At 38.1% G+C, this 13507-nt stretch overlaps 1 protein-coding gene across 1 annotated transcript in view; it reads right to left on the reverse strand.

The window, feature by feature from the left end:
• Positions 1 to 1758: 1758 nt before the first annotated feature.
• marchf6 (membrane-associated ring finger (C3HC4) 6) overlaps positions 1759 to 13507 on the reverse strand; it is a 77992-nt gene continuing 66243 nt past the window's right edge. Inside the window, exons 22-26 of the mRNA XM_060850088.1 lie at positions 9866 to 10000; positions 7313 to 7402; positions 6298 to 6430; positions 5348 to 5483; positions 1759 to 4208 (exon numbers count right to left, since the gene is read on the reverse strand). Of these exons, the coding sequence (XP_060706071.1) occupies positions 4124 to 4208; positions 5348 to 5483; positions 6298 to 6430; positions 7313 to 7402; positions 9866 to 10000 (579 nt within the window). The 3' untranslated portion in view covers positions 1759 to 4123. The remainder of the gene's footprint in view (positions 4209 to 5347; positions 5484 to 6297; positions 6431 to 7312; positions 7403 to 9865; positions 10001 to 13507) is intronic.

The following is a 13507-nucleotide window of genomic DNA, read 5'->3' on the forward strand; positions in this document are numbered from 1 at the left end:
GCCTACCATTTCTCACTAACCTCAATCCCTCCAAACTATCAGCATGATTTTTATGTCTAAAACAGGATGCCGTATGGCTAGAAAGCTTGCAATAAAAATGGTCTCAGTAATCTGTCCACATTGATTTTCCCAAGCAAAGTCATCAAATTCAGTCCGATTCGGATATCGCCAGTAAGTCATTTGTGTGACATCATCTAAGTTTTATTCCATCATCCCTTGAAGTAATCACATTTTGTTTTCATGACCCAGTGGTTAAAACTAAGCAATGTCCATCAACTGTCCCCATCCCCAAGTCAACTGTTCTCAACCTGCTAATTTAGCACAGATCATGGATTGAATGCAGGATTTTGCATCTTATTTTTTTGAAATCTTACATCTCATGGATGTCACTGTTAAGGCTGACATTTATCTTATTCATTCCCTAGTTGCCTCTTGAAGATAGTGAGAGCCTGCATTCTTTGAGCACTGCCAGTCTGTGTGAAGTTGCTACTGTTGTGAAAGGAGGTCAGAAATATAAATGAATACGGAAAAATCCTTTAAACTTAAACTGAGCAAGATCAATAAACCAAAATAATCTTACTAAACAAATACTACGTACTTAATTAGCGCCTTACTAAGAGTCAATGTCATTGTGGCATACATGTAGATTCCACTCGCCACAAGTGCCCATCCACTTCTCTTTTGAAATAATGTTTGCCAATTTGACCAATCTTGGAAGTACTGTATAAAACAGCTCTTCCTCACGTACTTTGCATCTTATTCAAAATTTTAAATTTATGCCCTTATCACTTGCATGACGAGCCAACAGAAAGTTTTTCTTTGCACAACTTATCAATACCTGTCATGACCTTGTAAAATCTCCCCAGAACCTCTTATTCCAAGAAGAACAAGGCCATCTTCTCCAAACTACCCTCAAGACAAAAATCTCTCATCCCTTGAAACATTCCAATGAATCCCTCGGCATTCTTTCAAGGGTACTCTCATCATTCTGAAATGATTTCACAGGTTTTTTGGATAAAGTGGGATGGAGAAAAGACAGGGAAGGCATTGGGAAAGTTTCACTGATATTACCCTGGCTATAGTATTTTAATGATGTGTGTTTTAGGTTTGTATTTTCAAAAGGCATTTGATTAGGTACTGCATAAGTGCTAAAACTAAAGCAAACCGTGTCACTACGACAATTAGAAGGCTTGATAATTTTTTCTCTTGTTGGGAGATGAAGGAGTAGATTTTATGGCCCTTTGAGTCCACCCTGCCATGCAATACAATCTTCTATTTTAAGATAACTTTCCTATAAATTTTCTGAAGTGACAAGATTATAGATCCTACCTGATGCAATTTCAGGAGTAAGACACTAGATGAATCTTAAGTGTTGAAAAAGGAGAGACAACATTATGGGACAGTATTAAGATTACAAATGTCATACTTACTGATATTCTACATGACTTCTTACTTGTCTTGTATGCCTTCTATTGGGCCAACTCAATGATCAGCAAATTTATTAAAACCACTTTTGCCTGGGGTGTGCTGAATTAATTTCAGTCAGAACAAGTATATTCCTGGTGAACAGGGAGAAAGAGTCAGAGCTGCTACTTGAATTAATTATGCTGAAACTGAATGTTAGACTAAATGTGCTCAGTTGAGATAGCCATGGACATGATCAGGAAATGACTAGGAAGGAAAAGTCATGCAGAGTAACAGTCTTTCATTATGTACTGCAAAGTGGGTGCAAATAGAGAAAGCATCTACAACATATCATTATATTAAAGGTTTTATGATACCATCCTAAATGTCACCTTTGTAAATACAAAAATTTTCCAGAATAGTTTAATATCTGTATTAAATGTTAAAATAAAAATTACATTTACAGTTGACATTTCAGTACATCCCAGAAGTCATCTTCATTTGTTCACCAGTGCTGAGGTTTGCTTTCTTTGATCGGCTGGAAAAATCATTCCAATCCAGATACAAAATACAAATTGGATAAATTTTCAGGTGGTCAGCAACATCCGCAAACATTACATTGCAGACACATGCTTAGTAGAAGCATGGCAAAATTATGGAAACTAAAACAGTTCACCCCCTCCCCCTTAAAAACACCATGGTAACATCTCCTCACCTCAACAGACCCTCCCAACTGCTATCACAAGGAAAAGCAATGAAGACCAGTACTTGCACTGACAACTATTTCAATTAGATTTATACTCATGCAGCTCTGAACTGAGAAGATAGCCCATGATCAAACAGGATAAGCAATTCTGTGCAAGCAGCAAAAGGGTGAACCTACTCGTTACTGCATGAACTCACTTTTCAATTGTTTACATCTTCAAGTCAAGTTGTTTTGAAGTCAGGAAACTGACATGAAATTGTCCTTAAGAACAAAGTTCACAAAAATGACATTCGTTGAGAAGTCAGTAGTGAGTTGATGGAGCGCTGGATTGCTGACTGGGAAGTTTTAATCTGAATCACAATATTAGTTGATACTTATTGAGCCTCCAACAGAGGCTGGACTAAGCAGCTGTTGCTGAAACTCATCTGCTCTAATGGTCAAGGACGACCTGAACTCAGAAAAGGAATAATTCCTTTACAAAAGGCTCGTGCGCCTCTGGCTGATAACGAAATCATATAGTGCACACACCTGAAGGTGCTGGGGTTGATCCACTAAAAAAAAGTTTGGCTTAGAGGAAATGAACTTGGACTTTATCACTTTTGAAATTTTAACTCTAGTCAGTGTTGCAAGATTTCATTAGTATTGGGTGCTTACTGTAGGTAGGCTGCATAATATGGTTGCACACAAGTGCAGTCACACATTTAAATCAGCTGCATTGTACAATATTTAAAAAATAATTTTTCATCTTTTGATAATGCGTTATCTTTTCACTAGTACTTGCAGTGAAAATGAAGTTGTAGATCAAACAGTAGCTTGTATACACATGCCATTTTGGCAGATTCTTTTCAAATGTACAAACAAATATAATCAAATTTGGGAAAACTGCATTAACTAGTGTCCAGATCTAGCCAATATTAGATTTCATTACCTAGTAAGACATAGTTTTAAAGTGACAAATTGTTTTTAAGCCTGTCTTTTAACAATTAAGTTCAAAATGAAATGTTCTCTACACCTCACACACACACTAGTCTTATGTGAAATACTATCTTTACTCCTGGTGGACTAGGGTGTATCACCAGCTGCTCACTGTTATATTGGGTAGAATATAAATTCAATGAACACACTGATTCACAGTGCTTGGCATTTATGGAATGAAGATCATAGATTAAAATCTTTCAGTTATCTAATTTTTAGCAAAGTGTAGGTACCATGAATTACAAGGTGTCATGTCACCGCCTGAGCTAGACAGCCTGAATCTTAACCAAAAATGTTCTTTACACTGCTGGAAAGACAGCAAATGAAGGTATGGCAACAGAGATCTCAAAACAGAGATACTTCTGAATTACATCTGTATGGAGATTTTAGGGAGAACAATATATTGTCAAATATACATCAACCTATAAAGAGCTTCTGTGGAGGTATTACCAGTATAATGCTCTACTATAGACTGCAATACTGTTGATCTCAAAAGGATTTTCTTCCAAACAAATTTTGAAATTGTCATGCTATTTAAGTATGACTATTGCGTGAAGATGACAAATCATATGGAGAAATGTAATTGGTATAATGCACTGATAGGTTTGTTTTGCTTTTCCCTGTTTAAGAGTTATTCTTATTTCAGAGTATTAAAACACCAGTCAGTATGAACTTTTTTTTTTAAAAAGTGAGCTCATGAAGTCTTCAAACACATCTTCACTGTATTGCTTCTGTGCCATTGTCACTCCCAAAATGTAGGACAACAGTTCAAATAAAGTGATGACTACATTTAATAAATTAATATACATATTTTAAGATTTACAATGCACATTCATTTATCTTTAAGGGGCTCAGAATGTTCATTCTATTTACACATATACAGTTATCATCAACAACACTGGGGAAGAAAACAGGACAATTTTGGGCTCTTTTTGCTGGACATTAGCAAAAGTTGCATGGGAAGATGGGAAGAGAAGGGGGCGGGCAGGAGGAGGAGGAAGAGCACACAGGAGGGATGGCAGGGCCAGTCAACATCCATTACTCTTCAGAAGGTGACGATGCCGTCATGGTTTGTTTACCCGCCCTTCGCTCATAGTTAACAAGCCGTTGACCAACAAGATACCTAGGTTTCAGATAAAACAAAAAAGGATACAAACATTACAACAAAGCAAGTAAATTTTTTAAATAATAAGATAATACTTGAGGCACATTTTGGAAGATACTGTTAAAAGTATTTAGCCACATAATTAATCGAGTCAGTCACTTGTGACACAAATATAACGAGCTATTTTATGTAGCGTGCATCAGCAAGACAGTCCAATGGAGAAATCCAGACCACCCTTCTCTTTCTACAACTTGCACACTTGCAGATTTAAAAAGTAACTTTATAAACAAATTGACTTTGTGCTTCTCGACATCACAGGATAACAGGAAATGAAGATACATCTTCCTAATGTGCATAAGATATTGACATTAATTCTGATTGCCATCTCGGATGGAATCATTCCAGAAATACAGACTCGTCTTTAATTTAATGAATCCTTTTGAATTCCTGGGAGATATTGCCTACACCAGTTTCAACAAACCAGTAAAGACAAGACAGCAACGCTCTTCTGTTCCCATTATTGAGCAGCACACAAATGCACTGTACAAGTGGTGGTGATCTAGACCAAGGGCAATCTCACTGTTCATTTCTCCAAACCTCAATATGCAACACTTTCCTATTGTGTTTTAAATGATTACCATGTTCACAAATATGAGTGGGAAAAGGAATACATGGTGCATTTTTTTGGTTGTTTCCTCATGCTTAAGGGATCACAGTCATTTTTCTGAAGATTTTACTGCCTATAGGAAGTCATTGTACCTTGAGGTTTTAACACCTTAGACATCAAAAATGCATTGTTGACCCTGGGATCCTGAAGGTGGGATCCTTACCTTGGTGACATGAAAAAGGGATAGCACAACTAGGGTCTCAAATGACCCAGTTACCCAAAGGTACTGCCAAATCAAAAACCTACAAAAAGTTTATTCAAATTTTCACATATTATAATAAACCTTGAATATTTAATCTCAAGAACAGATGAAATTTCTGTGGCTTAACATTTACATTTCATTAGTAAGTGAACAACATTGAATTCAATCCTAAGTATGCATTAAACTACATTTAGATCTTTGGGCAGATTCATGTTGAGAAAATAATACAAATGTTTTACTATTTTTATTCTCTGGTCAATGGCAAACCATTCAGTAATGTACACTTACTTGTCATTTTTAATGTGCTCATAGAGGCGCTTGAACTGTCGGATTTGGAAGGACAGGACCCCCATCAGTATCACAACCATGAGAAGCAAAGGATAAATTCGACGCTGGACTAAGTTCTGCATCTCAGTAGTTACACCTACATGTTGCAGTGGGGAATAAAAGGACAAATTAAATTTATACTCAATACACTGCATACACAAAAATTGGAAATCAAACAATTTATTTCTGGGATATGATCCAAAATCACTGGCAAAGTTTGAAACAGATTTTTTTATTCAAAAAAATTAACAATGGATTCTGGAGACCTAAAACACACAAAAGCAAAAACTGTGCAGGCAATATTGGTGGAGAAAATGTAGAATTAATGTTTTGAGTCCAGTGACTCTCTGTAAGAACTGTTTTAGGTCTGTGTTTTTTTTTCTCTCCACTGATGCTGCCAAACTGGAGTTTCTCCAGCAATTTCTACTTTTGTGTTTCAGATTCTTCGGACAGTATAATCATGTCTACTAATTCAGTTATTTCAATATTTTAAAGCAGAAATTGTTTTAGTGACAAAGCTAAAATGATTAGTTTGTACCATGCAAAGATGTGAACCATTACCTGGCAACTTTATGAAATATTCATATAGACTATAAATGTTTACATGAAAAGGATTTATTTATAGTGTCTTATCTATAGATGGCTTCAACTATTACAGTATGTACTGCTGGATACATTTATTCAACAAATATACCCAAGATAGCAGTGACTTCACTATATAATAATGGAGAAAGTACATTCAGAGGTAATAATTTACACTCCATTTTCGAACTTTAGCATCTAAATAAAGAAAAGCTCAGACAGCCAGAAGTCTCGAGCAGAATAATGTATTAATAAACACTGTCAAGCAAGCAGTCATTCCAACAAATAGTTTTAAGCAAGCAATCCCAGGCAAATGATTCAGTACCTACCCAGTAGAGGTACAATACCAGCAGCTATGACATATGGCAGGCAGAGTGATAACAGCAGCACCGCAATAACTGGTGCTGCAAGTTTGCAAATTATAAAATGCAAATCAATATTTCGAATTCCATTTGCATAGACCTAAAAAAAAGGAAGTTTATGCTGATTTATAAAAGTTCACATACAAGCAGTATTGTATTAATTCTACTACTTAGAAACATAATTTAATGTAAACAAGTATGAAAACCTACTGGTGCAGAACAGGTGCGATACAACCTCAAGCTAATTAACTGGCAACATCTGATTTCCTAGCCTTACGGAGGAGGGGTCAAGAATACCAGAATTAAAGTTAAGAGGCATTCTAATTGCCGATATAGACCTATTTGCCCCGGTTTATAAAGTCACACCTGCCAACAATTTCGGGATATAGCTTATGTCTTCTAGGACTTTATAGAAAAGAGCTTGCGTATGTGGCAGTGAAATCAAAGGTAGTCACAGCGCTAACTCAAAATGATGTCAGCTTGAATATATAAAGTCTAATATAAAAGTAGTACTTTAGAATCACTGCAAAGATGGCCTCTGCCTGAACACATTAAAGCAAACTAAAAATTTTTTAAAATTTAAATGAATTAACAACAAAGCTCCTTCAGTACCCAACAATAACAAAGGAAAATTCTTTTCCATTTTACAAGTTTCTATCAATACTGATACTAACTGCAACTGTGACATTGTAATCAGTTGCTGATTTGGAAAATAATTGAGTATTGACAGAGGGAGTAGTAGAAGAGAGTACAATATAGCAATTTAAGAAACATTTAGGCAGGTTTGTGGATGGGACAGGTATGGAGGGAAATGGACCAACTGCAGGCAACTGGGACTAGTTTAATTGTGAAAACTGTGTAATATGGACAGGTAGAGCCGAAGGGTTTGTTTCCATGCTACAGAGCACTATGACTCTATGACAGCAACAAAGCAAATCACTTCCTCCAAAATTTCTACGACATACATTTTTTTCAATTTTACCTGCTCAATGACAGTTTTCAGCCACCACTGAGGTCCCATCAGTGTTATAGCAGCAATTATTTTAGCATGGAGAACACCAAGAGCCCAATCCTGTTACAAAACCAAAATATCAGAATCCGAAAAAAAAATGGAACAACAAGTGGTTATATCTTTAATTAGAAAGACCATTCCTCCCACAAACTGTTTTCCCGAATGGAACATCTTCAAAACCTGAACATGACTCAAATCACAATACTCCTTTACAGAGAACTTAATCCAGTAAGTAACCAAGAGGCATAATCAACTGGAAGATTTGCCATTTTCATTGTAAATTTAGTTATACAATGTGTAAAGTGTTGGTTCGCCTCTAGAAATCATGCTAGGTTTATGTAATTCTGTGTTTATGTTAACTCATCAGTAGAGATATAGTTTGTTTTTATGCCCTTCAGTTGTACTGAGGAATAATTATAACATATAAAAGGTATAATAGCAGGAGTTCTTAATTGTGATCTCAAGATTTGTACCAGAAAAGTACAGATGTGCAGGTGCCAGAAGTACAGCATGGAGTTCTGCTGTAACATGATCCATTAACCATTGCAGCCATGACCCAGACTTGCACATAAAGGAAGACAAACTAATGGAATGATAACCAAAAGGCAGTGTTGGCAGGGATTGGAAGTATGACCACGAGTTGACTGGTGTAAATTCAACTGTCTGCTGCTAGTATGTTAAAATATTTGGTTCTAGAAACAGCCTGTCAGTTTAATGTACCCTTAAATAGTTTCTCAAACATTTTAGCTCAGTTTGAGTGGCAGTAGTCTAAACTGCCCAGTGCACCACTGAAGAAACACTGCCTTCTTGTCACAGGTTTGGATCTCTTAAATGAGGCATTAAAATAGAAATTCCCTTTAATCCATTTGGCTGCATGGGAAAATTCCAGAAAACCTTTCATAAAACCAGAGTACACCCACTGATCCTTTTCACTACATTCTCAAACACTGCTTGAAGCAGATCAACTGGAATTTGACTATCTGGTATGGAACACTGGAAAAATACAAGCTGCATGTGTCTCCAAAACTGGATATCAAAAATAATGCACTGGATATAAAGTACACAGCAATATGTAAACTGCACATTTAGATTACTTACAGTGTGGAAACAGGCCCTTCCGCCCAACAAGTCCACACCGACCCGCCGAAGTGCAACCCACCTAGACCCATTCCCCTACATCTGTCCTTTCACCGATCACTATGGGCAATTTAGCATGGGCAATTTAGCATGGCCAATTCACCTAACCTGCACATTTTTGGACTGTGGGAGGAAACCAGAGCACACAGAGGAAACCCACGCAGACACGGGGAGAATGTGCAAACTCCACACAGTCAGTCGCCTGAGGCGGGAATTGAACCCGGGTCTCAGGTGCTGTGAGGCAGCAGTACTAACCACTGTGCCGCCCACTTTTTAAAATGTTTAATCTGCATCTTGCAATCCTTTCTGAAGTATTCAGAGGAAGTAAGGAAGAAATGCAAGCTATTTTTCTCTGACTCTGTATTTCTGTCTAAAGTAGTTTCTAATGATAGGAATCCAGAAACTGATTCAGATGCTGTGCTGAAAGAAACCAAACGATTTGACTGACACTGAGTGGCAGCAGATGGAGCTTAATTTAGTTAAATGTGAGGTATTGCATTTGCTAAGGCAAACCAGGGCAGGACTTACACAGTGTATGGTATGGCCCTGGGAAGTGTTGCCGAACAAAGAGAACTAGGGTGCAAGTGCATAGTTCTATGACAGTTAAGTCGCAGGTAGGCAGGGTGGTGTGGTGGTAGTGCTTGGCACGCTTGCCTTCATTGGTCAGAACGTTGAGTATAGGAGCTTGGACATCATGCTGCAGCTGTACAGGACACTGGTTAGGCCACTTGCAGAATACGGCATGCAATCCTGATTGCCCTTCTATAGGAAGGATGTAGTTAAACATGAGATGTCCCAGAAAAGGTTTGCAAGGATGTTGCCAGGACTGGAAGGTTTGAGTCATAGGTACAGGCTGAATAGGCTATGGCTCTTTTCCCCAGAAGTAATTGGAGGCTAAGAGGTGATCTTAGAGGTTTTTAAAATCACTAGGGGCACAGGTAGGGTGAATGGCCAAGGTCTTTTTCCTACAGCGAGGAGTCTAAAACTAGAGTGCAATAGATTTGAGCTAAGAGTGGAAGGGTCTGACACAAAGGTTCTAAAACAGGCACAAAACAAATGATCAGATAAGCTTGCTTTTCTTTAGTATATACAGAACCACCTAGATTAACTGAACGAGATGGGTGAGTATTTTGTTTGGATAACAGAGTTCGGATAACCGAGGTTGTTCTGTGATTAAAGTACTTATAAAATATTAAAAACCATTCTAAAAAGTTTCCATCCTGTTTTTAAGATCGTATGCCTAATGAAGGTATAATTAATGTTCACATTAAACGGATATCAATTTGAATTATTTCCATAGTTCCTCTGCCAATATATTTTGTGGGATGTGTTAGTTATTTTGTGTAGACAACATGACAAAGAATATACTGAAGGCACTTCACATACCTGCCATGGGTAAAAGAGTGGTGTCTGATCCAGAGGGACCCTCAAGGGGGCGACAATAACTAGTTCAAACAAGAGTCCTAAAAGAAGAGGTACCATTCCAGCTAGAAGCAAAGCCACAACTAGTGTCTTAACGATCTGCAGAAAAAACAAAGCAAAACTATTCATGCATTTTCAGTCACATTCTTCTTAAATTGTCAGCTGTAAATATACTTGGGGAAGTGTATTAGAGGAGGTATACTAATGGTATTGCTGGTTTAGTAATCCAGAGAAATTCGGTGAAGTCAGGTTCAAATCCCACCATGGCAGATGGTGGAAATGGAATCAGTAAAAACCTGGAAGCAGACATTTATTGATGACCATGAAACCATTGCCGATCATCGTTAAAACCCAATGGTTCACCAGTGTCCAGATGAACAGTAATATGGCTGACCATATTGAAATGCCCTAAAAAGTTATATGGACTGGTAGAGACTCAAAGCATAAGGAACGAACTGGACAGAGCTCCTAGTGTCAACTATGGCGCTGAGAATGACCTGTTGATGTTGCAAAGTCTTCATGACTAATAGCTCGGGGTTGGGACAGCACAGTGGCTCAGTGCTTAGCACTATTTCCTCTCAATGCCAGGGACCCTGGTTCGATTCCCGCATCAGGCAACTGTGTATGGAGTTTGCACATTGTCCCCATATCTGCGTGGGTTTCCTCTGGGAGCTTCAGGGTAAATGAATGTAGAGTAATAGGGTAGGGGAGTGAGTCTGGGTGGGTTACTCTTCAGAGGGCTGGTGTGGACATGTTGGGCTGAAGGGCCTGTTTCCATACAGTAGGGATTCTCTGAAAATAGTTGCAAAACTAAGTATAGTTTCATAGACTACTGAAGCAACAACCTGACTTGGTCATAACTCTACAATACCTTACATACAATGTGTGAGACATCATCAATGGCAGGACAGACCCAACAGAGGTGGTGGCACAGTGGTATACAGGTGGGAGGAAGTTGCATTGGAGTCCTTAAAATTCACTCTAGATCACAAAATCTGATGGCATAAGGTCAACCATGAGCAAGGAAACGTTGTGATTAAATCAGGGTCACTCAGCTCCCCATCTCCTTACAGTCTTGATCCAAACATGGACAAAATGGACAGGGGGTTGAATTCCATCACCTTAGTGTGGCATCAAGGAGCCTGAACAAAACTAGAATAAATGGGAATGGTGGGGGGGACTCACCATTGGTAAGAGTCATACGTAGCAAAATAGAAGATGGTTGCGGCTATTGGAGATCAGTCATGTTATTTCCAGGTCATCTCTGCAAGTGCATCTCAAGGTAGACAGTGCCCAATCAACTTGTTCAGAAATGTTATCCCGTACCTCTGGAGCAGCTGAATCTGGGCCTCTTGGTCCAGAGGTAGGGAAACTACCACTGCATCACAAGAGACTAAAAGTTCTCCAGTGTACAGTCTCAAGCCCAACCATCTTTGGCTGTTGCATCAGCTACCTTCCAATTAGCAACTGTCACCTTGGTTTAAAATTTAACACTAAGTACACAAAGGATAATTTTTTTTGATATTTTTGAATGAACCGGTTTAGTAATGTGATGATACACATCTGGAGAAGGTGAGAGTTGAACAAGAAAGTTCTTGAAATTGTACAAATTGATCTTCCTTTCTGTACTATATACTTTCCCCTTTCAAATGTTTATATCGGTGCTGGTGAATTTTTGATGCTGAGTTTTATTATCTTTGTCCTCAGGGTTAGGAATCACTAGAATTCCTTTTTCTTTCACTCAAGAATACCGTGCACTCAGCTCCAAAAAATCAATATAGTTCATCATTTAACAAGTAGTGAGATATTGCTGTGAACTAAACAGTACATAAATCTTTGTCATGGCCACGGGTTAAAAAAAAACAGGAACAGATTTACCCCTCACCTGGACAGAACACAATGGTATGGCCAGGTGCCTACTGCTTGGCACTGGGTTCGGAATGTGCCACTGAAAGAGCTTTGGTGAGTAGTCACATTGCATCTCAATGCACATTGCTGCAACTGTTTGCAGTTATTGCAGGAAGTGAACTCTTAAGCCGGTGGATAGGGTGCCCATTAGTGGGCTACTTTGTCTTGGAAGTTGGAGTTGCAAAGTTGCCGGAACAACACTCATCCAGACTAGCAGACTGTATTTTAACACAAGTCTGACCTGTCTTGTAGAGGGTGGACAGGGGAGTCAGATAATGAGTTACTTGATTCAGAATTCCTAGCCTCTGACCTGCTCTTGCAGTCATTTTAAAAACATAGAACACAACGTGCCCAGACTCCATAGTTCTGTGCCATATTTCCACCTCCACCAAAAACATTACATGCACATATCTGTGACTGCAGTAATAAATACTATCAATAATATTTCACTGGGCACCTTAAAAATAAATGTAAAAATTCAAACGATTATACTTATTTTATATCATTTATTCGAAGTTTAGATATGAGTCAGTGTAAAAGTGGATGTTGCTTGTCTGAAGTCAATAATTAATTTATGTTTTACAGTAACCAGTCTGATTAGTTTTACAACAGTTTCTGAGACCTGGCTTTACAGTGAACGGGCTTTTGTGCACCACTGGTGGACTTCTGTTTATCTTACACTGTATTGCGACCCAGCAAGGTAAATAATGGTGACTCAAGCTTTGCTAGAGATCTGAAACTTGATTTTTATGAAGCTCAAGGGAAACTTCATAGCTTAAAGAGGGAAGCTTTTGGTTTCAGTTTTAATTTGAGTTTTCAGCAGTCCTCTGAAATCCTTGGAACAGGACAGTTGTATGGACCTGTGCTCCTGAGAAGAAAGAATACATAGTGAACTAGGCTCTTAGAATGAAGTGTTATAGTTCACCCCAGACCAGAAGCATTGGGTAAAACCTCAAACAGGTTGCTTAAAGCTAAATGCATTTAGGTTCAGGTATGTGACAATTTCAGAAAGAAGCTATCTGCAATGCTAACCTAAAATCTTATGGTCACAAGTTACTTAAATCTACCAAGCTGTTAGATACAGGGACCCTGAAGAGACTATTATATACCAGAGGTACCCAGAATATACAACAAAGACAGTTGTTGTCCCTTTAAAGTCTTGAATTTTATTACAGGTGGATGGTTTGGTCTTTTATTATTCATTCACAGGATTAGGGTATGACTGGCTAGGCCAGCACTTATTACTCATCACAAAGGGTAATAAGAGTCAATATAAGTCACATGTCAGCCAGACCAGGCGAAGGTGGCATATTCTTCCCTAAATGACATTGATAAACCAAGTGGCTTTTTCTGACAATTGACAATGGTTTCATGGTCATCATTAGACTCTTAATTCCAGTTTTTCTTATTGAATTCAAATTCCACTATCTTCTGCGGTGGGACTCAAATTTGAGACCCCATAACAATGCCTGTGTCTCTGGATTAAATGTCCAGTGATAATACTACTAGGCTGTCACCTTCCAGATAATTCTATTTTTCTGCTTGGTTTTCATTGCTTCTGTTAATAAACTAGTTTTATTGTCAAAGCAAAATCTGCAACATTGTGTGTTTATATTTCAGTGAAAGACTACTTTGCTAAATCCAAAACAAATCAACATATGATCCTTCTAGCCAGACCTGTATATATGACTTTGCCTT

The sequence above is a fragment of the Hemiscyllium ocellatum genome, chromosome 34 (assembly GCF_020745735.1).
Source record: "Hemiscyllium ocellatum isolate sHemOce1 chromosome 34, sHemOce1.pat.X.cur, whole genome shotgun sequence".
In the NCBI taxonomy this organism is placed as follows: Eukaryota; Metazoa; Chordata; class Chondrichthyes; order Orectolobiformes; family Hemiscylliidae; genus Hemiscyllium; species Hemiscyllium ocellatum.